General features: G+C 42.8%; 1 protein-coding gene across 1 annotated transcript in view; it reads left to right on the plus strand.

Moving 5' to 3' along the window:
• The window catches only part of LOC120065512 (E3 ubiquitin-protein ligase RNF123), a 283,067-nt gene that overhangs the window by 77,494 nt on the left and 179,750 nt on the right, over positions 1 to 25,823 (plus strand). Inside the window, exons 24-28 of the mRNA XM_039016569.1 lie at positions 5,530 to 5,613; positions 8,711 to 8,818; positions 9,776 to 9,953; positions 10,999 to 11,073; positions 25,571 to 25,658. Of these exons, the coding sequence (XP_038872497.1) occupies positions 5,530 to 5,613; positions 8,711 to 8,818; positions 9,776 to 9,953; positions 10,999 to 11,073; positions 25,571 to 25,658 (533 nt within the window). The remainder of the gene's footprint in view (positions 1 to 5,529; positions 5,614 to 8,710; positions 8,819 to 9,775; positions 9,954 to 10,998; positions 11,074 to 25,570; positions 25,659 to 25,823) is intronic.

Raw genomic sequence — 25,823 nt, forward strand, 5'->3', positions numbered from 1 at the left:
GTTTGACACAAGTCTTTTGCATAATTTCTTTGAGTTCTACAATGTTTCAATTCATCGTCAATCCAGGGTTCTGTTCGTTTCTTAACAGGTGCATGCTGGTCAACATTTGCCATGAATCATTTTACTTCCAGGTGTGTGTCTGGATCCTCTTCCTCATACACATCAAACCAACATACACATGTTTTACATCTTCAACAAAAAGAATCCTGAGAGAACATTTTGTATGATCTCCTTATAAATTACTTTAGGCCTAATCTTTTGGTATTTTGGCTTTCCTTGTTATTGCCACTCTGATCACATGTGGTCCTCTCCTCATCATCATCATCCTCCTCTTCTTCATGTAGGGGTCTATCCTGTGATCTATCTGCTGTACCACATTCCTCTCTCGTTCTTCAGGAGTGAGTTCCCAAACCAAATAGATGAGTCATTTAATCACTTCTTTCCTCTCGTTGTCAGAAAGGATCGAAGCATTTAAAAAATACTTTTGGCACATATTTCATGGCAGAAAAGTGTGTGGGTCTGCAAAACATTTTACAACCGCTATATCAATGCCAGCTCTGCCTGTCTTCCTCCACATTACACACACACACACACACACACACACACACACACACACACACACACACACACACACACCTACCTCTCGTTCAGTATATAGGTACAAGACCTTGGACAATCACCCTCCTAGTATTTCCTGTAACAGGATGTCCGGCACTGCAGTTGCCAATATCCCTTGTTCTATTAAAGCCTTTACGCATCTGTCTTTAACAGCTTTTATATTGCCAGTGTGCTGGACTGTCTTTTCTTCAAAGTTGTATTTGGTATTTGTTCCAATTGACACCCGTTTCCCCCCCAATTTTTAGTCCAATTACTTTTGACCAGAACCCTATAACGTAGTGCACTAAATAGGAAAATGTTAGTCTTGGAATGAGAGTCCTTTAGATAACGGTTATTTGCCTATCAGAAGCTTCTAAAGCCATGACATCATTTTCTGGAATTTTCCAAGCTGTTTAAAGGCACAGCCAACTTAATGTATGTAAACTTCTGACTCCATCTGTATATAGCCATTAAAAAAATCTATATATTTAAAAAATCCTGTTATCTTATTTTCCATATTTAGCAATTCATATTTGGAGTAATGTAGGCAGTTTATGCAGAGGATTTTTACCTCTCGCCATTAACAAAATTACATTATGGCAAGCAATTATTATTTTAGCAAACAATTATTGTAATCCATCCTATATTGTCCCTGACATCTTTGTCTCCCTCGCAACAGTTGTGGGATACACAGCCACACACACATGCACACACACTCAAACACACTCAACCCTTTCCCCCCACAGCAACCATAGATTCTCAACAGTTGCACCATCCCAGAGCTCATCTCAAGAAAGGTCTTGATTTTACAAATGAGTGTACAGTTGCAGCTGTATGAGAAGGCCTGCAAAACAGAGCAAAAGAAATGGGCAGAAATGGGGAGATTTGATTAACCATTGTCACGTGCTAGGTGATGGAGGTCAGATACACCCCTTTCCCCTGAAACACCCACAACATGATCCCCCGTAGAGACCGTATTACCAAGCATCTCTGTGCAGTCAGACCTTTGATTTTGTGCCACCAAGGCCACAATAATATACCCCCTCTCTGAATGTCTGAGTGTGACCCCCCCCTCTCCATGGGTTACTGCAGCTAGTGTTGCAAGCACTGCCACTGCCTGGGTGGGGGGCACCCCACCGGAATCCCCACCGGCTAGGTACAAGGTCTCAAGGTTCTCATTAGCGGCTTTGAGAATTTCCTTGTATATTATGCTCTCCCATCAGGGGGCTCTGGCTTTGCAGGTCCAACCCTGCCTGGCAGGCTCCGAATCTTGAGGGGGCGGTGCAAAATATATGATTTTGATTGGTCAGAGAAAAACAATAAGTGTCAAAATATCAGAATTGTGCTGCCTGTTGTAGCCTGTATCTAGTCTGGTTGACTTCTTCTACTTCATATTGTATTTATTAACTGTAGTCTTCATCCCTGTAGGAATATCCTGCGGACATGAATGACATGACACAGTTAGAGGAGGTTAGAGGAGTTGACTACAGCACCAGACTGGTAGTCAAATACTTTCACGAAAAACACTTGACAGTATTTGAGGTGTGCTTTGTTTATCTTGGAGTTTTCAAAAAGTGAGGACTATTTGATTGGCTTTATAGAAATGATATATTGAGCTGTATTTGCACGCATGGTCTGAAACTTATATAATGAATAATTATTTTTAAAAGAATGAAATAAAAATAAATAAATACTACAATAATAAATCATATGAATACAAGAATAAATAGATAAACAGTGAATGTGTAATGTCTTTTTCCTGTTCTGTACTACTATGGTGATGTAAGAAGAATTCACCCAGCTGTGTCGATGTGAATGTACAGTGCATTTGGAAAGTATTCAGACCCGTTCCCTTTTTCCACATTTTGTTAGGTTACAGCCTTATTCTAAAATGGATTAAATAAATACAGGTGTACCAAGCTTGCAGCATCATACCCAAGAAGACTCAAGGCAGTATTCGCTGTTTCAACAAAGTACTGAGTAAAAGGTCTGAAAACTTATGTAAATATGATATTTTCGTTTTTTAAAATGTATTTGTAGTGCATTAGAAGAAATGTCTGAACCTGTTTTTGCTTTGTCGTTATGGTGTATTGTGTGTAGATTGAGGGGGAATCCATTTTATAATATAAGGCTGTAACGTAACAACATGTGGAAAACATCAAGGGCTCTGAATACTTTCCGAATGCGCTGTATATGTCACTAAGCTGTGTACATGTCACTGTATATGTCACTAAGCTGTGTACCGCTACTGTATATGTCACTAAGCTGTGTACATGTCACTGTATATGTCACTAAGCTGTGTACATGTCACTGTATATGTCACTAAGCTGTGTACATGTCACTGTATATGTCACTAAGCTGTGTACATGTCACTGTATATGTCACTAAGCTGTGTACATGTCACTGTATATGTCACTAAGCTGTGTACATGTCACTAAGCTGTGTACATGTCACTGTATATGTCACTAAGCTGTGTACCGCTACTGTATATGTCACTAAGCTGTGTACATGTCACTGTATATGTCACTAAGCTGTGTACTGCTACTGTATATGTCACTAAGCTGTGTACCGCTACTGTATATGTCACTGTATATGTTACTAAGCTGTGTACTGCTACTGTATATGTCACTAAGCTGTGTACCGCTACTGTATATGTCACTAAGCTGTGTACATGTCACTGTATATGTCACTAAGCTGTGTACATGTCACTGTATATGTCACTAAGCTGTGTACTGCTACTGTATATGTCACTAAGCTGTGTACATGTCACTGTATATGTCACTAAGCTGTGTACATGTCACTGTATATGTCACTAAGCTGTGTACCGCTACTGTATATGTCACTAAGCTGTGTACCGCTACTGTATATGTCACTAAGCTGTGTACATGTCACTAAGCTGTGTACCGCTACTGTATATGTCACTAAGCTGTGTACATGTCACTAAGCTGTGTACATGTCACTGTATATGTCACTAAGCTGTGTACCGCTACTGTATATGTCACTAAGCTGTGTACATGTCACTAAGCTGTGTACATGTCACTGTATATGTCACTAAGCTGTGTACTGCTACTGTATATGTCACTAAGCTCTGTACTGCTACTGTATATGTCACTAAGCTGTGTACTGCTACTGTATATGTCACTAAGCTGTGTACTGCTACTGTATATGTCACTAAGCTGTGTACTGCCACTGTATATGTCACTAAGCTGTGTACATGTCACTGTATATGTCACTAAGCTGTGTACATGTCACTGTATATGTCACTAAGCTGTGTACTGCTACTGTATATGTCACTAAGCTGTGTACCGCTACTGTATATGTTACTAAGCTGTGTACTGCTACTGTATATGTCACTAAGCTGTGTACCGCTACTGTATATGTCACTAAGCTGTGTACCGCTACTGTATATGTCACTAAGCTGTGTACTGCTACTGTATATGTCACTAAGCTGTGTACTGGTACTGTATATGTCACTAAGCTGTGTACCGCTACTGTATATGTCACTAAGCTGTGTACTGCTACTGTATATGTCACTAAGCTGTGTACTGGTACTGTATATGTCACTAAGCTGTGTACCGCTACTGTATATGTCACTAAGCTTAAGCTGTGTACCGCTACTGTATATGTCACTAAGCTGTGTACTGCTACTGTATATGTCACTAAGCTGTGTACTGGTACTGTATATGTCACTAAGCTGTGTACCGCTACTGTATATGTCACTAAGCTTAAGCTGTGTACCGCTACTGTATATGTCACTAAGCTGTGTACCGCTAATGTATATGTCACTAAGCTGTGTACCGCTACTGTATATGTCACTAAGCTGTGTACCGCTACTGTATATGTCACTAAGCTGTGTACCGCTACTGTATATGTCACTAAGCTGTGTACCGCTACTGTATATGTCACGAAGCTGTGTACTACCACTGTATATGTCACTAAGCTGTGTACCGCTACTGTATATGTCACTAAGCTGTGTACCGCTACTGTATATGTCACGAAGCTGTGTACCGCTACTGTATATGTCACTAAGCTGTGTACTGCTACTGTATATGTCACGAAGCTGTGTACCGCTACTGTATATGTCACGAAGCTGTGTACCGCTACTGTATATGTCACTAAGCTGTGTACTGCTACTGTATATGTCACTAAGCTGTGTACATGTCACTGTATATGTCACGAAGCTGTGTACCGCTACTGTATATGTCACGAAGCTGTGTACCGCTACTGTATATGTCACGAAGCTGTGTACCGCTACTGTATATGTCACGAAGCTGTGTACCGCTACTGTATATGTCACTAAGCTGTGTACCGCTACTGTATATGTCACTAAGCTGTGTACTGCCACTGTATATGTCACTAAGCTGTGTACCGCTACTGTATATGTCACTAAGCTGTGTACATGTCACTGTATATGTCACTAAGCTGTGTACCGCTACTGTATATGTCACTAAGCTGTGTACCGCTACTGTATATGTCACTAAGCTGTGTACCGCTACTGTATATGTCACTAAGCTGTGTACATGTCACTGTATATGTCACTAAGCTGTGTACATGTCACTGTATATGTCACTAAGCTGTGTACTGCTACTGTATATGTCACTAAGCTGTGTACCGCTACTGTATATGTCACTAAGCTGTGTACCGCTACTGTATATGTCACTAAGCTGTGTACATGTCACTGTATATGTCACTAAGCTGTGTACATGTCACTGTATATGTCACTAAGCTGTGTACCGCTACTGTATATGTCACTAAGCTGTGTACATGTCACTGTATATGTCACTAAGCTGTGTACTGCTACTGTATATGTCACTAAGCTGTGTACCGCTACTGTATATGTCACTAAGCTGTGTACCGCTACTGTATATGTCACTAAGCTGTGTACCGCTACTGTATATGTCACTAAGCTGTGTACCGCACCTTTCCCTACAGATGGTGGTGGTGTCAGATGACGTCCATGAATACGCTGTGGCTCTGAAGGACACAGAGGAGAAGATAGCACGCTGTCCAGCAAGAGTAAATACACACCACCCTCTATTATACATCTGTTATAGAGCCATTATCAGTCTGTTTAGATGGCACGCTGTCCAGCAAGAGTAAATACACACCACCCTCTATTATACATCTGTTATAGAGCCATTATCAGTCTGTTTAGATGGCACGCTGTCCAGCAAGAGTAAATACACACCACCCTCTATTATACATCTGTTATAGAGCCATTATCAGTCTGTTTAGATGGCACGCTGTCCAGCAAGAGTAAATACACACCACCCTCTATTATACATCTGTTATAGAGCCATTATCAGTCTGTTTAGATGCCACGCTGTCCTGCAAGAGTAAATACACACCACCCTCTATTATACATCTGTTATAGAGCCATTATCAGTCTGTTTAGATGGCACGCTGTCCAGCAAGAGTAAATACACACCACCCTCTATTATACATCTGTTATAGAGCCATTATCAGTCTGTTTAGATGGCACGCTGTCCAGCAAGAGTAAATACACACCACCCTCTATTATACATCTGTTATAGAGCCATTATCAGTCTGTTTAGATGGCACGCTGTCCAGCAAGAGTAAATACACACCACCCTCTATTATACATCTGTTATAGAGCCATTATCAGTCTGTTTAGATGGCACGCTGTCCAGCAAGAGTAAATACACACCACCCTCTATTATACATCTGTTATAGAGCCATTATCAGTCTGTTTAGATGGCACGCTGTCCAGCAAGAGTAAATACACACCACCCTCTATTATACATCTGTTATAGAGCCATTATCAGTCTGTTTAGATGGCACGCTGTCCAGCAAGAGTAAATACACACCACCCTCTATTATACATCTGTTATAGAGCCATTATCAGTCTGTTTAGATGGCACGCTGCCCAGCAAGAGTAAATACACACCACCCTCTATTATACATCTGTTATAGAGCCATTATCAGTCTGTTTAGATGGCACGCTGTCCAGCAAGAGTAAATACACACCACCCTCTATTATACATCTGTTATAGAGCCATTATCAGTCTGTTTAGATGGCACGCTGTCCAGCAAGAGTAAATACACACCACCCTCTATTATACATCTGTTATAGAGCCATTATCAGTCTGTTTAGATGGCACGCTGTCCAGCAAGAGTAAATACACACCACCCTCTATTATACATCTGTTATAGAGCCATTATCAGTCTGTTTAGATAGCACGCTGTGCAGCAAGAGTAAATACACACCACCCTCTATTATACATCTGTTATAGAGCCATTATCAGTCTGTTTAGATGGCACGCTGTCCAGCCAGAGTAAATACACACCACCCTCTATTATACATCTGTTATAGAGCCATTATCAGTCTGTTTAGATGGCACGCTGTCCAGCCAGAGTAAATACACACCACCCTCTATTATACATCTGTTATAGAGCCATTATCAGTCTGTTTAGATGGCACGCTGTCCAGCAAGAGTAAATACACACCACCCTCTATTATACATCTGTTATAGAGCCATTATCAGTCTGTTTAGATGGCACGCTGTCCAGCAAGAGTAAATACACACCACCCTCTATTATACATCTGTTATAGAGCCATTATCAGTCTGTTTAGATGGCACGCTGTCCAGCAAGAGTAAATACACACCACCCTCTATTATACATCTGTTATAGAGCCATTATCAGTCTGTTTAGATGGCACGCTGTCCAGCAAGAGTAAATACACACCACCCTCTATTATACATCTGTTATAGAGCCATTATCAGTCTGTTTAGATGGCACGCTGTCCAGCAAGAGTAAATACACACCACCCTCTATTATACATCTGTTATAGAGCCATTATCAGTCTGTTTAGATGGCACGCTGTCCAGCAAGAGTAAATACACACCACCCTCTATTATACATCTGTTATAGAGCCATTATCAGTCTGTTTAGATGGCACGCTGTCCAGCAAGAGTAAATACACACCACCCTCTATTATACATCTGTTATAGAGCCATTATCAGTCTGTTTAGATGGCACGCTGCCCAACCAGAAGAATACAAATATACTACCTATTATCATCAATTTATCTAACTGTTAAGTATAATAGTTTAATAGTATAATCGTTCATGAATATGCTGTTGTTCTGAAGGACACAGAGGAAGAGAGCACGTTGCCCCAGCAGACTAAATACACTGTCCGTGTTATCAATCTGGGCCCAGCAGACTAAATACACTGTCCGTATTATCAATCTGGGCCCAGCAGACTAAATACACTGTCCGTGTTATCAATCTGGGCCCAGCAGACTAAATACACTGTCCGTGTTATCAATCTGGGCCCAGCAGACTAAATACACTGTCCGTGTTGTCAATCTGGGCCCAGCAGACTAAATACACTGTCCGTATTATCAATCTGGGCCCAGCAGACTAAATACACTGTCCGTGTTATCAATCTGGGCCCAGCAGACTAAATACACTGTCCGTATTATCAATCTGGGCCCAGCAGACTAAATACACTGTCCGTGTTATCAATCTGTTATGTATCATAGTTAGGGTCATGTGTTTTGTCACATGATTTTTAACCTTTTATTTGAATGTTTTTTTTCTAGTAAACTTTCATTTTTGGTGTAATTCTCATTTCTGGAAAAAGGCTTTAAATAGAGGTTCAAATTAAAGGTATGTGACACGATCAACCAAAAACACTGGGCCTTAATCATAGTCAGTAATGTATTTTGCAGTATATAATGTAGTATTTAATAGTACTGCTAATACTATCTACTATGTTTTAATGCAATAGGTACTGTATAATGGTAGTATAAACTACACAAAACCATTTATGTTGTATAACCTAATAGTTGTATTTGTGTAATGTTATTTTATATTATGTTTTAGTATAATAGTCATGATCTATTGACACCAGTGTGGCAGTTTTTTTTATTTCTAGTTAAACTTTCTGTGATATTTTTTATTTCTGTGATATTCCCCTCTTAGTAGGAAACATGACCGGTGGTTAGGTCCTGGGTTTATGTGTACGTTAACGGTCTGAATCAACACTCTTGTTTATTACAGTGCTTTCTGCTTGAAGTTGAATAAATATTTGTCCTTTTGTATTAGGCATGTCTTTGTGTTACACCCTTTCTTGTCCATGTTAGAGACCAGACATCTTGGAGGAGCTGCAGAAGAGTCAGAAGGTATTTGCTGAGAAGCTGAATCACCTGAGTAGGAGACTGGCCTGGATCAACGCTACCATCTACTGTAAGGTAGGAAAGACAGGCTACCCAGCACCTCTACTGTCAGGTAGGAAAGAGAGGCTACCCAGCACCTCTACTGTCAGGTAGGAAAGAGAGGCTACCCAGCACCTCTACTGTCAGGTAGGAAAGAGAGGCTACCCAGCACCTCTACTGTCAGGTAGGAAAGAGAGGCTACCCAGCACCTCTACTGTCAGGTAGGAAAGAGAGGCTACCCAGCACCTCTACTGTCAGGTAGGAAAGAGAGGCTACCCAGCACCTCTACTGTCAGGTAGGAAAGAGAGGCTACCCAGCACCTCTACTGTCAGGTAGGAAAGAGAGGCTACCCAGCACCTCTACTGTCAGGTAGGAAAGAGAGGCTACCCAGCACCTCTACTGTCAGGCAGGAAAGAGAGGCTACCCAGCACCTCTACTGTCAGGCAGGAAAGAGAGGCTACCCAGCACCTCTACTGTCAGGCAGGAAAGAGAGGCTACCCAGCACCTCTACTGTCAGGTAGGAAAGAGAGGCTACCCAGCACCTCTACTGTCAGGTAGGAAAGAGAGGCTACCCAGCACCTCTACTGTCAGGCAGGAAAGAGAGGCTACCCAGCACCTCTACTGTCAGGTAGGAAAGAGAGGCTACCCAGCACCTCTACTGTCAGGCAGGAAAGAGAGGCTACCCAGCACACTTCAGCCCTGATCTATTGAGACTGAAAGCATCAAGGCCACTAGTGTGCTGGTGTTTCTTCTCATTATAGCCAGGCTTGAATGAAAATGGGGACAAACATCCTCAACTGAGGGCCATTGAAATATACAAATTTAAAAAACAGCCTGTGAACCCAGTCTTCGTTGTTCTGTTGTGTACAAGAAAAGCGACAACATGAATTACTACTACTACTGTACTGAAGGTGTTGTTTCGCTTGTTCAAAACATCTAACTCTCTGTTATTCCAGAATATGATTTAAAACATCTCTCTGTGTGTTGTTCCAGGATAAGATGCTGGATGTGTACTGGCTACTGAGGGTGTGTATACTCACCATCCAGCACGCTGACAACACAGGAACGTTGTTCGCCTTCGCCCCAGAGTTTTACCTCAACGTAGCCATGAACAGCTACAGCTCTCTCAAGAACTACTTCAGCCCCTCCAACTGCATGGACCAACTGCCAGGTAATCGCCCGCCTGCCTGCTTTAAGGCTGTGTTTTATGGCCATGAACAGCTACTTCGTCAGGTGACCACAACACACTAAAAGCTGCAGCCCTATTCCATTATTTTTCATGACTTTTGTCCAGAGCCTCTATTAAAAACTACAGTTGACATGCAGATGATAGACTAGGAATTTAACTGCTCGCTTTTTCTTTGTCGTCTTGTAGACCCTTTTAGGCACAGTTTTGTTGTGATAACTGAATTTGCATACACATTAAAGGTTGTGATCTCGTGCCAGTAATAACCCCTCCTGCCTGTTGACACAGTCACTATTATTTATTCATCATATTCAGTTATAGCCATTTTCACATCTGCAATTATCAAGAAATGCTTGTACAGGAACCCTAAAGAGCATGCAGAAGTACAGCAACCCGGCTTAGAGCCCTAAAGAGCATGCAGAAATACAGCAACCCGGCTTAGAGCCCTAAAGAGCATGCAGAAATACAGCAACCCGGCTTAGAGCCCTGAAGAGCATGCAGAAATACAGCAACCCGGCTTAGAGCCCTAAAGAGCATGCAGAAATACAGCAACCCGGCTTAGAGCCCTAAAGAGCATGCAGAAATACAGCAACCCGGCTTAGAGCCCTAAAGAGCATGCAGAAATACAGCAACCCGGCTTAGAGCCCTGAAGAGCATGCAGAAATACAGCAACCCGGCTTAGAGCCCTGAAGAGCATGCAGAAATACAGCAACCCGGCTTAGAGCCCTAAAGAGCATGCAGAAATACAGCAACCCGGCTTAGAGCCCTAAAGAGCATGCAGAAATACAGCAACCCGGCTTAGAGCCCTAAAGAGCATGCAGAAATACAGCAACCCGGCTTAGAGCCCTAAAGAGCATGCAGAAGTACAGCAACCCGGCTTAGAGCCCTGAAGAGCATGCAGAAATACAGCAACCCGGCTTAGAGCCCGGAAGAGCATGCAGAAATACAGCAACCCGGCTTAGAGCCCTGAAGAGCATGCAGAAATACAGCAACCAGGAGAGATGTTTGTTGACTGTTGTCTTTTCCCCAGGCTACGAGGACACCCTCACTCAACTCGCTGCTATCCTCGCTAAGCACTTTGCTGACCCGCGCATCGTTGGAACAGGTGAGTGGAAGCAATTACAGATAGCCATCCTATTATAAACCACATTATGCATCACTGGCATTTACAAGTAGGGGCCTGGAGTTATACCTTAACACGTTACTGAAGAGAATCGACCTGGCCATGAAGAACTCTGGGTTCTGAGTTTTCCCTGCACTCGTCACAATTCCTGGCCCTATTTATCAATGCACAACCAGGAGGGATAAGAAGAGTGTGTTCTGGTTTTCATCTGTATAGTTGGTCTTCCGTTAGTCAGCGCCTCACCTAAAGCCAATTTATTTCTGTTAAGAGGAACCCCTCCAACTACTCACTGTAGTTCCTGTTTATTAGCTAACAGGTTTAAGAAGTATCCCTGCAAATCCATACTGTACTTCCTGTTTATTAGCTAACAGGTTTAAGAAGGATCCCTCCAACTACACACTGTACTTCCTGTTTATTAGCTAACTGGTTTAAGAAGGATCCCTCCGACTACACACTGTACTTCCTGTTTATTAGCTAACTGGTTTAAGAAGGATCCCTCCAACTACATACTGTACTTCCTGTTTATTAGCTAACAGGTTTAAGAAGGATCCCTCCAACTACATACTGTACTTCCTGTTTATTAGCTAACAGGTTTAAGAAGGATCCCTCCAACTACATACTGTACTTCCTGTTTATTAGCTAACAGGTTTAAGAAGGATCCCTCCGACTACACACTGTACTTCCTGTTTATTAGCTAACTGGTTTAAGAAGGATCCCTCCAACTACATACTGTACTTCCTGTTTATTAGCTAACAGGTTTAAGAAGGATCCCTCCAACTACATACTGTACTTCCTGTTTATTAGCTAACAGGTTTAAGAAGGATCCCTCCGACTACACACTGTACTTCCTGTTTATTAGCTAACTGGTTTAAGAAGGATCCCTCCAACTACATACTGTACTTCCTGTTTATTAGCTAACAGGTTTAAGAAGGATCCCTCCAACTACATACTGTACTTCCTGTTTATTAGCTAACAGGTTTAAGAAGGATCCCTCCGACTACACACTGTACTTCCTGTTTATTAGCTAACTGGTTTAAGAAGGATCCCTCCAACTACTTACTGTACTTCCTGTTTATTAGCTAACAGGTTTAAGAAGGATCCCTCCGACTACACACTGTACTTCCTGTTTATTAGCTAACTGGTTTAAGAAGTATCCCTCCAACTACATACTGTACTTCCTGTTTATTAGCTAACTGGTTTAAGAAGTATCCCTCCAACTACACACTGTACTTCCTGTTTATTAGCTAACTGGTTTAAGAAGTATCCCTCCAACTACATACTGTACTTCCTGTTTATTAGCTAACAGGTTTAAGAAGGATCCCTTCAACTACTTACTGTACTTCCTGTTTATTAGCTAACAGATTTAAGAAGGATCCCTCCAACTACATACTGTACTTCCTGTTTATTAGCTAACTGGTTTAAGAAGGATCCCTCCAACTACACACTGTACTTCCTGTTTATTAGCTAACTGGTTTAAGAAGGATCCCTCCAACTACACACTGTACTTCCTGTTTATTAGCTAACTGGTTTAAGAAGGATCCCTCCAACTACACACTGTACTTCCTGTTTATTAGCTAACTGGTTTAAGAAGGATCCCTCCAACTACACACTGTACTTCCTGTTTATTAGCTAACTGGTTTAAGAAGGATCCCTCCGACTACACACTGTACTTCCTGTTTATTAGCTAACTGGTTTAAGAAGGATCCCTCCAACTACACACTGTACTTCCTGTTTATTAGCTAACTGGTTTAAGAAGGATCCCTCCAACTACACACTGTACTTCCTGTTTATTAGCTAACAGGTTTAAGAAGGATCCCTCCAACTACACACTGTACTTCCTGTTTATTAGCTAACTGGTTTAAGAAGGATCCCTCCAACTACATACTGTACTTCCTGTTTATTAGCTAACAGGTTTAAGAAGTATCCCTGCAAATCCATACTGTACTTCCTGTTTATTAGCTAACTGGTTTAAGAAGGATCCCTCCGACTACACACTGTACTTCCTGTTTATTAGCTAACTGGTTTAAGAAGGATCCCTCCAACTACATACTGTACTTCCTGTTTATTAGCTAACTGGTTTAAGAAGGATCCCTCCGACTACACACTGTACTTCCTGTTTATTAGCTAACTGGTTTAAGAAGGATCCCTCCAACTACTCACTGTAGTTCCTGTTTATTAGCTAACAGGTTTAAGAAGTATCCCTGCAAATCCATACTGTACTTCCTGTTTATTAGCTAACAGGTTTAAGAAGGATCCCTCCAACTACACACTGTACTTCCTGTTTATTAGCTAACTGGTTTAAGAAGGATCCCTCCGACTACACACTGTACTTCCTGTTTATTAGCTAACTGGTTTAAGAAGGATCCCTCCGACTACACACTGTACTTCCTGTTTATTAGCTAACTGGTTTAAGAAGGATCCCTCCGACTACACACTGTACTTCCTGTTTATTAGCTAACAGGTTTAAGAAGGATCCCTCCGACTACACACTGTACTTCCTGTTTATTAGCTAACTGGTTTAAGAAGGATCCCTCCGACTACACACTGTACTTCCTGTTTATTAGCTAACAGGTTTAAGAAGGATCCCTCCAACTACACACTGTACTTCCTGTTTATTAGCTAACAGGTTTAAGAAGGATCCCTCCAACTACACACTGTACTTCCTGTTTATTAGCTAACTGGTTTAAGAAGGATCCCTCCGACTACACACTGTACTTCCTGTTTATTAGCTAACTGGTTTAAGAAGGATCCCTCCGACTACACACTGTACTTCCTGTTTATTAGCTAACTGGTTTAAGAAGGATCCCTCCGACTACACACTGTACTTCCTGTTTATTAGCTAACTGGTTTAAGAAGGATCCCTCCAACTACACACTGTACTTCCTGTTTATTAGCTAACAGGTTTAAGAAGGATCCCTCCGACTACACACTGTACTTCCTGTTTATTAGCTAACTGGTTTAAGAAGGATCCCTCCGACTACACACTGTACTTCCTGTTTATTAGCTAACTGGTTTAAGAAGGATCCCTCCGACTACACACTGTACTTCCTGTTTATTAGCTAACTGGTTTAAGAAGGATCCCTCCGACTACACACTGTACTTCCTGTTTATTAGCTAACTGGTTTAAGAAGGATCCCTCCAACTACACACTGTACTTCCTGTTTATTAGCTAACTGGTTTAAGAAGGATCCCTCCGACTACACACTGTACTTCCTGTTTATTAGCTAACAGGTTTAAGAAGGATCCCTCCGACTACACACTGTACTTCCTGTTTATTAGCTAACTGGTTTAAGAAGGATCCCTCCGACTACACACTGTACTTCCTGTTTATTAGCTAACTGTTTTAAGAAGGATCCCTCCGACTACACACTACTTCCTGTTTATTAGCTAACTGGTTTAAGAAGGATCCCTCCAACTACACACTGTACTTCCTGTTTATTAGCTAACTGGTTTAAGAAGGATCCCTCCAACTACACACTGTAGTAGACACATCATCTGTAGAGCAGCAATGTGAATTACTCACCCTGGCTGCATGCCAAATGGCACCCTATTCCCTACGTAGTGCAGTGCTTTTGAACCCTAGCCCTATGGTTCCCACACACATCTGTCTCTGCTATTACCTGGAGCTGCAGGACAAAGCTGCCCGGTAACACAAGAGGACAGAGTCATCTGTTACAAGCTATTTTAATGGGAAATGTAGACTTAATATAGCCTCCGGTACTGCTATTTTTCGCCAGGATTAATTTCTAACTATGAATGGATAATTACACGTTTTTACAATTTGAGCTCCAGGCAGTCAGAGTAAACGAAAGGAAATGTCTGTTTGAGCTCCAGGCAGACAGGTCTGTTTGAGCTCCAGGCAGACAGGTCTGTTTGAGCTCCAGGCAGACAGGTCTGTTTGAGCTCCAGGCAGACAGGTCTGTTTGAGCTCCAGGCAGACAGGTCTGTTTGAGCTCCAGGCAGACAGGTCTGTTTGAGCTCCAGGCAGACAGGTCTGTTTGAGCTCCAGGCAGACAGGTCTGTTTGAGCTCCAGGCAGACAGGTCTGTTTGAGCTCCAGGCAGACAGGTCTGTTTGAGCTCCAGGCAGACAGAGTAAACAAAAGGAAATGTCTGTGTTTTTCCTTGTCCTCCATACACAATGCTGGTGACACGTGTTTTAGAATCCTATTTAAAGGAATTGCTTTCAAGTGTTGTTTTCCTTAGAAAGGTTTTTTTTTTGTTAAAAGTAAATGGTTTGTTATTGTGTTACTATTACGAGAGAAGGTTTTCAGATCGAGTGTTCAGCAGACCCTGGGTGGGTTGAAATACTATTTGACATCTTTCAAATACTTAACTTTTTTTTTCTTCTCTAGCCTGCCTACTTGCCTGGAGTGCCCAATGAGTGGGGTTTGTACATTTGGGACTATTCTATTGGTCTATTGGAGTTTTTAGTATTTAAAACCCAGGTGTGATTTCAGTATTCATTTGAAAAATGTTATGTATCGTTCATGCTCGTCTGGTGTGACACTGAGTGGTCTAGTACTCTAACTCTGTCACGTCACCTCAGATAAACTTAGTATGAGTCCTAAATTCACCCTATTCCCTACATGGGTGCTAAATGTTTCCCTTCAAAAGTAGAGCACTATATAGTGAAGTGTGCCATTTCACATTTCACTAATCTAACTCTATTCATAAGATATCAGTCATGTCTTAGATACACATCTTAGTATTTATATACAGTACATAACAAATCCAAATATATGGTCATATAAAAGCGTCAGTGTTAATTATCATTGTCAGACACTCCGTGCGTAACAAATGGCACCCTTTTTTCTATATAGGGCACTACTTTAGATCAAAATCATATGGGACCTGGTCAAAAGTAGTGCACTAAATAGGGAAACGGGTGGCATTTGGAACTCAGGCAGTTTGTTTGTTTCTTCTCGGGGCTCAGCGTTGTGTGACTCTCTGCTTGTTGTCACGGTGACTGGATACATTCTTCTTATGTTCCGTCATGTTTGTTTTGGCTTCGTTTAGAATGAGATCCTCATATCTCGTTGTCTCAGATGGTTTTTATACATCAGACGAGTTAGGAAGCCTTGTTCAGTTCTCAGGATTCTGATTGTTTTGGTTCTGATCCAGTTCAGTTAGCTCTTCTTAAAGTGGAACTGCATCTGCTGATTTGGCCTCGTTTTTTTTGGCTTGCTCTTCAAGACATGCTGGCGGCCATGACAGAAGCCAAACGTGAGTTGGCTTGGGGGTGTGGTTTGATGTGGGTGTGTCCTTGCCACCACCAAGACACACCCATCTGTCAGAACCTTGCCCACAGCTGTTTCCTCTCCACTCAATCACTACTAACAAACCTCCTGCAGGGTGAGTTCAATAACTACAGGCAGATGTATGGTAAGATGCCGGAGGAAGCTTTGGGTCAGTAGCCTCCAGAGAAATACGAGAAGATTGCAATTGTTAAATTCATGTAGATATTCTAAACTAAGTTGTTTTTTAAATTACGTTCAAATGTAGTAACAGGTCCTTGTAGAATAAACAACCCTTTACGTAATACCATAGAAGAAGTGTTCTGCTAATATAACAATGTTCATCTTTCATTGTTATTCCCAGCCGATACAGATAGTGTTAGGCCTCTTCAAGTTTCTCTCCATTCAGAGACATCAGTATCTAGCCAGTCTGTCAGAGAGCCAGGTCTCTCTCCATTCAGAGACATCAGTATCTAGCCAGTCTGTCAGAGTGCCAGGTCTCTCTCCATTCAGAGACATCAGTATCTAGCCTGTCTGTCAGAGTGCCAGGTCTCTCTCCATTCAGAGACATCAGTATCTAGCCAGTCTGTCAGAGAGCCAGGTCTCTGTCCATTCAGAGACATCAGTATCAGAGACATCAGTATCAAGCCAGTCTGTCAGAGTGCCAGGTCTCTCTCCATTCAGAGACATCAGTATCTAGCCTGTCTGTCAGAGTGCCAGGTCTCTCTCCATTCAGAGACATCAGTATCTAGCCTGTCTGTCAGAGTGCCAGGTCTCTCTCCATTCAGAGACATCAGTATCAAGCCTGTCTGTCAGTGTGCCAGGTCTCTGTCCATTCAGAGACATCAGTATCTAGCCAGTCTGTCAGAGAGCCAGGTCTCTCTCCATTCAGACATCAGTATCTAGCCAGTCTGTCAGAGAGCCAGGTCTCTCTCCATTCAGAGACATCAGTATCTAGCCTGTCTGTCAGAGTGCCAGGTCTCTCTCCATTCAGAGACATCAGTATCTAGCCTGTCTGTCAGAGTGTCAGGTCTCTCCATTCAGAGACATCAGTATCAAGCCTGTCTGTCAGTCTGGACGTCATCACATCATCTTGCTAGTCTCCATGTGCTGGCTCCATACATGTTTCTGTGAACACATACACACACATAGTCATTGTTCTATTACCAATGGCAGTTAGGATCGGTGATATCTGACACACATACAAGGTACTATGTTGAAGTTTAAACAAGTCAGTCTAAACCTACCTAATTCTGGTTTTCCCATTTTGACAACCGTTGGTGAGCAGACAAAGATGTGAGGCTGACAGCATAGATCAGCTTCTGGCCTCATCAAAGATAGTGGTCGGTCACAGACAGACACACACAGACAGAGCACTGATTACAGCATCAATGGTGGTTATGATTAGCATGGTGGAACTAACTTTAACGCTGCATTCACCTTTTCTAGTTCACGTCAGATGTTATGATATGTCAAGTGAAATAGAATGGATAACACAGTGATCAGGCTGGTTCACTCCAGATGTTATGATATGTCAAGGGAAATAGAATGGATAACACAGCGATCAGGCTGGTTCACTCCAGATGTTATGATATGTCAAGGGAAATAGAATGGATAACACAGTGATCAGGCTGGTTCACTCCAGATGTTATGATATGTCAAGGGAAATAGAATGGATAACACAGTGATCAGGCTGGTTCACTCCAGATGTTATGATATGTGAAATAGAATGGATAACGCAGCGATCAGGCTGGTTCACTCCAGATGTTATGATATGTGAAATAGAATGGATGACGCAGCGATCAGGCTGGTTCACTCCAGATGTTATGATATGTGAAATAGAATGGATAACGCAGCGATCAGGCTGGTTCACTCCAGATGTTATGATATGGGCAATAGAATGGATAACACAGCGATCAGGCTGGTTCACTCCAGATGTTATGATATGTGAAATAGAATGGATAAAGCAGCGATCAGGCTGGTTCACTCCAGATGTTATGATATGTCAAGTGAAATAGAATGGATAACGCAGCGATCAGGCTGGTTCACTCCAGATGTTATGATATGTGAAATAGAATGGATAACACAGCGATCAGGCTGGTTCACGTCAGATGTTATGATATGTGAAATAGAATGGATAAAGCAGCGATCAGGCTGGTTCACTCCAGATGTTATGATATGTCAAGTGAAATAGAATGGATAACGCAGCGATCAGGCTGGTTCACTCCAGATGTTATGATATGTGAAATAGAATGGATAACACAGCGATCAGGCTGGTTCACGTCAGATGTTATGATATGTGAAGTGAAATAGAATGGATAACACAGCGATCAGGCTGGTTCACTCCAGATGTTATGATATGTGAAATAGAATGGATAACGCAGCGATCAGAGCTGGTTCACGTCAGATGTTATGATATGTGAAATAGAATGGATAACACAGCGATCAGGCTGGTTCACTCCAGATGTTATGATATGTGAAATAGAATGGATAACGCAGCGATCAGGCTGGTTCACTCCAGATGTTATATGTGAAATAGAATGGATAACACAGCGATCAGGCTGGTTCACTCCAGATGTTATGATATGTGAAATAGAATGGATAACGCAGCGATCAGGCTGGTTCACTCCAGATGTTATGATATGTGAAATAGAATGGATAACGCAGCGATCAGAGCTGGTTCACTCCAGATGTTATGATATGTGAAATAGAATGGATAACACAGCGATCAGAGCTGGTTCACTCCAGATGTTATGATATGTGAAATAGAATGGATAACACAGCGATCAGGCTGGTTCACGTCAGATGTTATGATATGTGAAATAGAATGGATAAAGCAGCGATCAGGCTGGTTCACTCCAGATGTTATGATATGTCAAGTGAAATAGAATGGATAACGCAGCGATCAGGCTGGTTCACTCCAGATGTTATGATATGTGAAATAGAATGGATAACACAGCGATCAGGCTGGTTCACGTCAGATGTTATGATATGTGAAGTGAAATAGAATGGATAACACAGCGATCAGGCTGGTTCACTCCAGATGTTATGATATGTGAAATAGAATGGATAACGCAGCGATCAGAGCTGGTTCACGTCAGATGTTATGATATGTGAAATAGAATGGATAACACAGCGGATCAGGCTGGTTCACTCCAGATGTTATGATATGTGAAATAGAATGGATAACGCAGCGATCAGGCTGGTTCACTCCAGATGTTATGATATGTGAAATAGAATGGATAACGCAGCGATCAGAGCTGGTTCACTCCAGATGTTATGATATGTGAAATAGAATGGATAACGCAGCGATCAGGCTGGTTCACTCCAGATGTTATGATATGTGAAATAGAATGGATAACACAGCGATCAGGCTGGTTCACTCCAGATGTTATGATATGTGAAATAGAATGGATAACGCAGCGATCAGGCTGGTTCACTCCAGATGTTATGATATGTGAAATAGAATGGATAACGGAGCGATCAGGCTGGTTCACTCCAGATGTTATGATATGTGAAATAGAATGGATAACGGAGCGATCAGGCTGGTTCACTCCAGATGTTATGTTATGTGAAATAGAATGGATAACGGAGCGATCAGGCTGGTTCACTCCAGATGTTATGATATGTGAAATAGAATGGATAACACAGCGATCAGGCTGGTTCACGTCAGATGTTATGATATGTGAAGTGAAATAGAATGGATAACACAGCGATCAGGCTGGTTCACTCCAGATGTTATGATATGTGAAATAGAATGGATAACGCAGCGATCAGAGCTGGTTCACTCCAGATGTTATGATATGTGAAATAGAATGGATAACGCAGCGATCAGAGCTGGTTCACTCCAGATGTTATGATATGTGAAATAGAATGGATAACGCAGCGATCAGAGCTGGTTCACTCCAGATGTTATGATATGTGAAATAGAATGGATAACACAGCGATCAGAGCTGGTTCCGCCAGGCTAGGTTTTGAAGGTGAATTGGGACAAAACTCGGAACTGTTTTGACCAGGTCAATGTCACCAACCTGATTTCAAGTGTTCTCCCAGTTCCATTTTTATAGGAATGCTCGCATCGAGGGTATGTCTGGGTGATGCAGCGGGTCCCCTTGCTGGTCTTCTCCCTGCAGCATGTTGGGCTGCAAACTAGACCTCTCTCCAACAACTGCAGCAGGCAAAGTACTTCCTCATCTTATGAGGTGGTGTTGACACGGAGGGCCTGTGAGGTGGTGTTGACACGGAGGGCCTGTGAGGGGGTGTTGACACGGAGGGCCTGTGAGGGGGTGTTGACACGGAGGGCCTGTGAGGTGGTGTTGACACGGAGGGCCTGTGAGGTGGTGTTGACACGGAGGGCCTGTGAGGTGGTGTTGACACGGAGGGCCTGTGAGGTGGTGTTGACACGGAGGGCCTGTGACAGGGTGATACAACAGACAGACAAGTGGTGAATTGCATTTTGTGATAAAGGACAAAGCTTTTTGGACGTCTACTTCAATGAGTCAAAGTCGTGTTGTTTATCGTGGTCCAGGCTCAAATCCCTGACACTGGAAGGAGGAGACGGTGCTGTAGAGGCAGGCTTGTAGGATACCTGACACTGGAAGGAGGAGACGGTGCTATAGAGGCAGGCTTGTAGGATACCTGACACTGGAAGGAGGAGACGGTGCTATAGAGGCAGGCTTGTAGGATACCTGACACTGGAAGGAGGAGGAGGCGGTGCCCCATGGGAGCCCCTCAGGGGTGCGTGCTTTGTCCCCTCCTGTACTCCCTGTTCACCAATGACTGCGTGGCCGCGCATGACTCCAACACCATCATTAAGTTTGCAGACGACACAACGGTCACTGCCTGGTCACCGACGATGATAAGACAGCCGACAGGGAGGTGGCAGAGACCTGGAAGTGTGGTGCCAGGACAACAACCTCTCCATCAACGTCAGCGAATCCTATGGCGGGCTGGGCACAATACATGCTGACACGGTCGCCAGGTGTTCAGTGTTTCCTCAGACATATTGGTGCGGCTGGTTTCCGGGTTAAGCGGGCAGTGTGTCAAGAAGCAGTGCGACTTGGCTGGGTTGTGTTTCGGAGGACGCACGGCTCTCGACCTTCGTCTCTCCCGAGTCCTTACGGGAGTTGCAGCGACGAGACAAGACTGTAACAACCAGTTGGATACCACGAAAAAGGGGTAAAAAGTTTTTTTTTAATGAAATGGTGTAACTCTCCACCCAAGTCATAGGCTGTTCTCTCTTCTACCGCACGGCAAGCGGTACCTATGCACCAAGTCTGGAACCAAAAATACCCTGAAAAGCTTGTACCCCCAAGCTATAAGACTGCTAAATATACTGATCAAAAATATAAAATCAACATGCAACAATTTCTCAGATTTTACTGAGTTACAGTTCATATAAGGAAACCACTCAACTGAAAGACATTCAGTTGAATTCACATGACTGGGCAGGGGTGCAGCCATGGGCTGACCTGGGAGTGCATAGCCCTATCCACTTAGCAGCCATGCCTACCCACTGGAGAGCCAGGCTCAGCCAATTAGTTTTTCCCCCCAAAAGTTCTTTATTACAGACAGAAATACTCCTCAGGGCTGGAAAACTATAGAACTTTGGCTGTGGAGGCATGGTGAACCCGTATAGGCCTCGTGATCCTTTGAACGTGTTGGGGGTGATGAAACAACAGAGCCACCTCCAGTCAATGAAGGGAAGCGAAGTGGGCGGAGGGGCGATTTGTACGTGGAGCTTGGCAAAAGGGGAGCATGATTTGTTGACGTAATACAAACCCACGCTTCATTTACTCTTCATTTACTCGTTTCAAACTCTGTTTTAGACGAGACTGATTTCATGACCAACATTATCCTATTTACTCTTTTGTAGTCAATCTTAAACACTTAAATTAATGTTTCTGACTCGTATCGATGCAACCGGACATTTTCAAAGCCGCTTATTAAGGGCAGGTGTTCTTTTAAAGCTATATTCTAGGATACAATTTTCAGCAAAACAGCCCGACCCGTACGTTTTGTTATATAGCTGACCGTTTAAAAGATACCCAGATGCCAGACTGTGGCTTTAAACCCGTTTTAGCTATTCAACAACACACATTGAGTCAAATACACCTGAGTAGCAGCACAGTTGGAGCTCAATGTTTTTGTCTCTTTAGAGATGCAAAGCAGGTGTAAAACCTGCCTCTGTCTCAGGACGTGCAACAAATCTAGATTGCACTCCTTTGTTTTGATCCTATTTTCTGAGCCAATGAGGCACAGCAATGAGGCACAGCAATGAGGCACAGCAATGAGGCACAGCAATGAGGCACAGCAACGAGGCACAGCAACGAGGCACAGCAACGAGGCACAGCAACGAGGCACAGCAACGAGGCACAGCAACGAGGCACTGCAACGAGGCACTGCAACGAGGCACTGCAACGAGGCACAGCAACAATGACTATTCCTAAATAACAACGGGGTCAATGCTGAGGGGTATACTACGTCCCATGTTTGAGGAGTCGGCTAGGTAAATTTGGTCAACTCTTGAGTTCAATTTGAGAACCAGTACCACGAAAGTGGCTCACCTTTTTTAGCCAGGTAAATTTCTATGTCAACTTATCCTTCAGAACTAACCTGCCCCGGGGCACTCTATGTACCCTGAATGACGTGTCTGAGCCACGAGGACCAATGAAATCAGATTACCTCCCTCTCGCAAAGATTGCGTCATCTGAGGAAGACGTCTGATTTAAATATTTTATTAATAAAATACTTGTTTGTGTGAAATAGTGTTAAAATACATTACACATTTAATCCTTAAGTCAATGGACACCCAATCTAAGTAACATAATAATAAGTCAGTTTAAATAGACATACAGTTGAAGTCGGAAGTTTACATACACCTTAGCCAAATACATTTCATCTCAGTTTTTCACAATTCCTGACATTTAATCCTAGTAAAGATTCCCTGTTTTAGGTCAGTTAGGATCACCACTTTATTTTAAGAATGTGAAATGTCAGAATAATAATAGAGTGATTTATTTTAGCTTTTATTTCATTCATCACATTCCCAGTGGGTCAGAAGTTTACATATACTCAATTAGTATTTGGTAGCATTGCCTTTAAATTGTTTAACTTGGGTCAAACTTTTCGGGTAGCCTTCCACAATCTTCCCACAATAAGTTGGGTGAATTTTGGCCCATTCCTCCTGACAGAGCTGGTGTAACTGAGTCAGGTTTGTAGGCCTCCTTGCTCGCACACGCTTTTTCAGTTCTGCCCACAAATTTTCTATAGGATTGAGGTCAGGGCTTTGTGATGGCCACTCCAATACCTTGCCTTTGTTGTCCTTAAGCTATTTTGCCACAACTTTGGAAGTATGCTTGGGGTCATTGTCCATTTGGAAGACCCATTTGCGATCAAGCTTTAACTTCCTGACTGATGTCTTGAGATGTAGCTTCCATATATCCACATAAATGTCCTACCTCGTGATGCCATCTATTTTGTGTAGTGCACCAGTCCCTCCTGCAGCAAAGCACCCCCACAACATGATGCTGCCACCCCCGTGCTTCACGGTTGGGATGGTGTTCTTCGGCTTGCAAGCCTCCCCCTTTTTCCTCCAAACATAAAGATGGTCATCATGGCCAAACAGTTCTATTTTTGTTTCATCAGACCAGAGGACATTTCTCCAAAAAGTACGATCTTTGTCCCCATGTGCAGTTGCAAACCTAATGGCCCTGCCAACCTACACTTAATGGCCCTGCCAACCTACACCTAATGGCCCTGCCAACCTACTGGCCCTGCCAACCTACTGGCCCTGCCAACCTACTGGCCCTGCCAACCTAATGGCCCTGCCAACCTACACCTAATGGCCCTGCCAACCTAATGGCCCTGCCAACCTACACCTAATGGCCCTGCCAACCTAATGGCCCTGCCAACCTAATGGCCCTGCCAACCTACACCTAATGGCCCTGCCAACCTACACCTAATGGCCCTGCCAACCTACACCTAATGGCCCTGCCAACCTACACCTACTGGCCCTGCCAACCTACTGGCCCTGCCAACCTAATGGCCCTGCCAACCTACACCTAATGGCCCTGCCAACCTAATGGCCCTGCCAACCTAATGGCCCTGCCAACCTAATGGCCCTGCCAACCTAATGGCCCTGCCAACCTACACCTAATGTCCCTGCCAACCTAATGGCCCTGCCAACCTACACCTAAACTATATTTAAACATATTTTACACACATAATAATAGATGTGGAGTTAAGACGATATTAAATCACCTGATAGGTGACAATTGTATCAGTTGTCAGATTGAGACTGATGAACAGCACAGCATGCATTGACGAGGAAGGGAACTGTTTTCTAATGAACCGGTTATTTGGCACGATTTCTAATGAATCTTGCCAAGTTATTTTCTAAATTGTGCAGATTGGCTCTGTTTCAAAATACAACTTTTTCCTAGAGTCACCATGGCTCAACGCGTACCTCACTTAGTTACTGCCATTTGGGGGGGAAAATCCTTTATTTTTTGGGCTATATTCTTACTGTGTTTGGACTTGTAGGGCAGGATAGTATAAGAGTGTAATGTCTGCTAAATGAACACGTTCATTTCATTGGCATGGCACGGCCATATAGCCTCGGATAAGCACAGATAAATACAACTCAAAACATGCTGTTGTCTTCTTTAGAAATAAATTGTCTTGATATCATGTTTTTTTTTTTTTTTTTTTTTTTTTTTTTTAGGACCTTCCTAAACAAATTATTAATGAAATTGATTTGGGATTGTGTGTATTACAGTACATGGATTTACTAGACTGCCGGCTCCTGGTGCAAATCAACACCAGGCTATTATTCTACTGTTAAATATGCGTATATTTTCATGACCATCGTGGCACATTGAGGTAGAAATACATTAACGATATGCATTAACAATAAGCCTGTGGAATAGAAGACAGATGGGACTTCTAACAACCTATATCCAGCCATAGCTTGCTGAAGTTGTTCACCATTGTCTGTTAAATGAAGAGTTTAGGTGCTGGATGTGCAGATTCAGGTTTTCTAGAGTTAGCAGCAGACGGACGACCAATATCCACCGTTTCTGGTACGGATGACGCCTGAGCTGGAATGTGAAGCTAACTGAAGCTAGCTAGCTTTATGAGAAGCCTGACTAGATCTAGCTTGCTTCATAGCATATCCCTCTGGTGTCTGGTAGAGTCTGTATTTGAATTGTAAATATTGTTCTGTGTGTTTCTTTCTCCGTAGACATCAAAGACTCCCTCATGCAGGCTCTGGCCAGTTACGTGTGTTACCCACAATCCCTCAGAGCCGTGGAGAGGATCCCAGAGGAACAGTGAGTATTGTAATGCGTGCGTTTTGTATGTGTTTTAAGGCTAATTTAGGTATTGTGAACATACCAAAAATAGACACCAAATAACCTCTTCGTTCTATGCCAATACTTTTTCTCACATGTATCAGGTATGTCTTGCAAGCTGTGTCCTATGTGAAAGCATCATCG

Source organism: Salvelinus namaycush, chromosome 20 (assembly GCF_016432855.1).
Source record: "Salvelinus namaycush isolate Seneca chromosome 20, SaNama_1.0, whole genome shotgun sequence".
Classification (NCBI taxonomy): domain Eukaryota; kingdom Metazoa; phylum Chordata; class Actinopteri; order Salmoniformes; family Salmonidae; genus Salvelinus; species Salvelinus namaycush.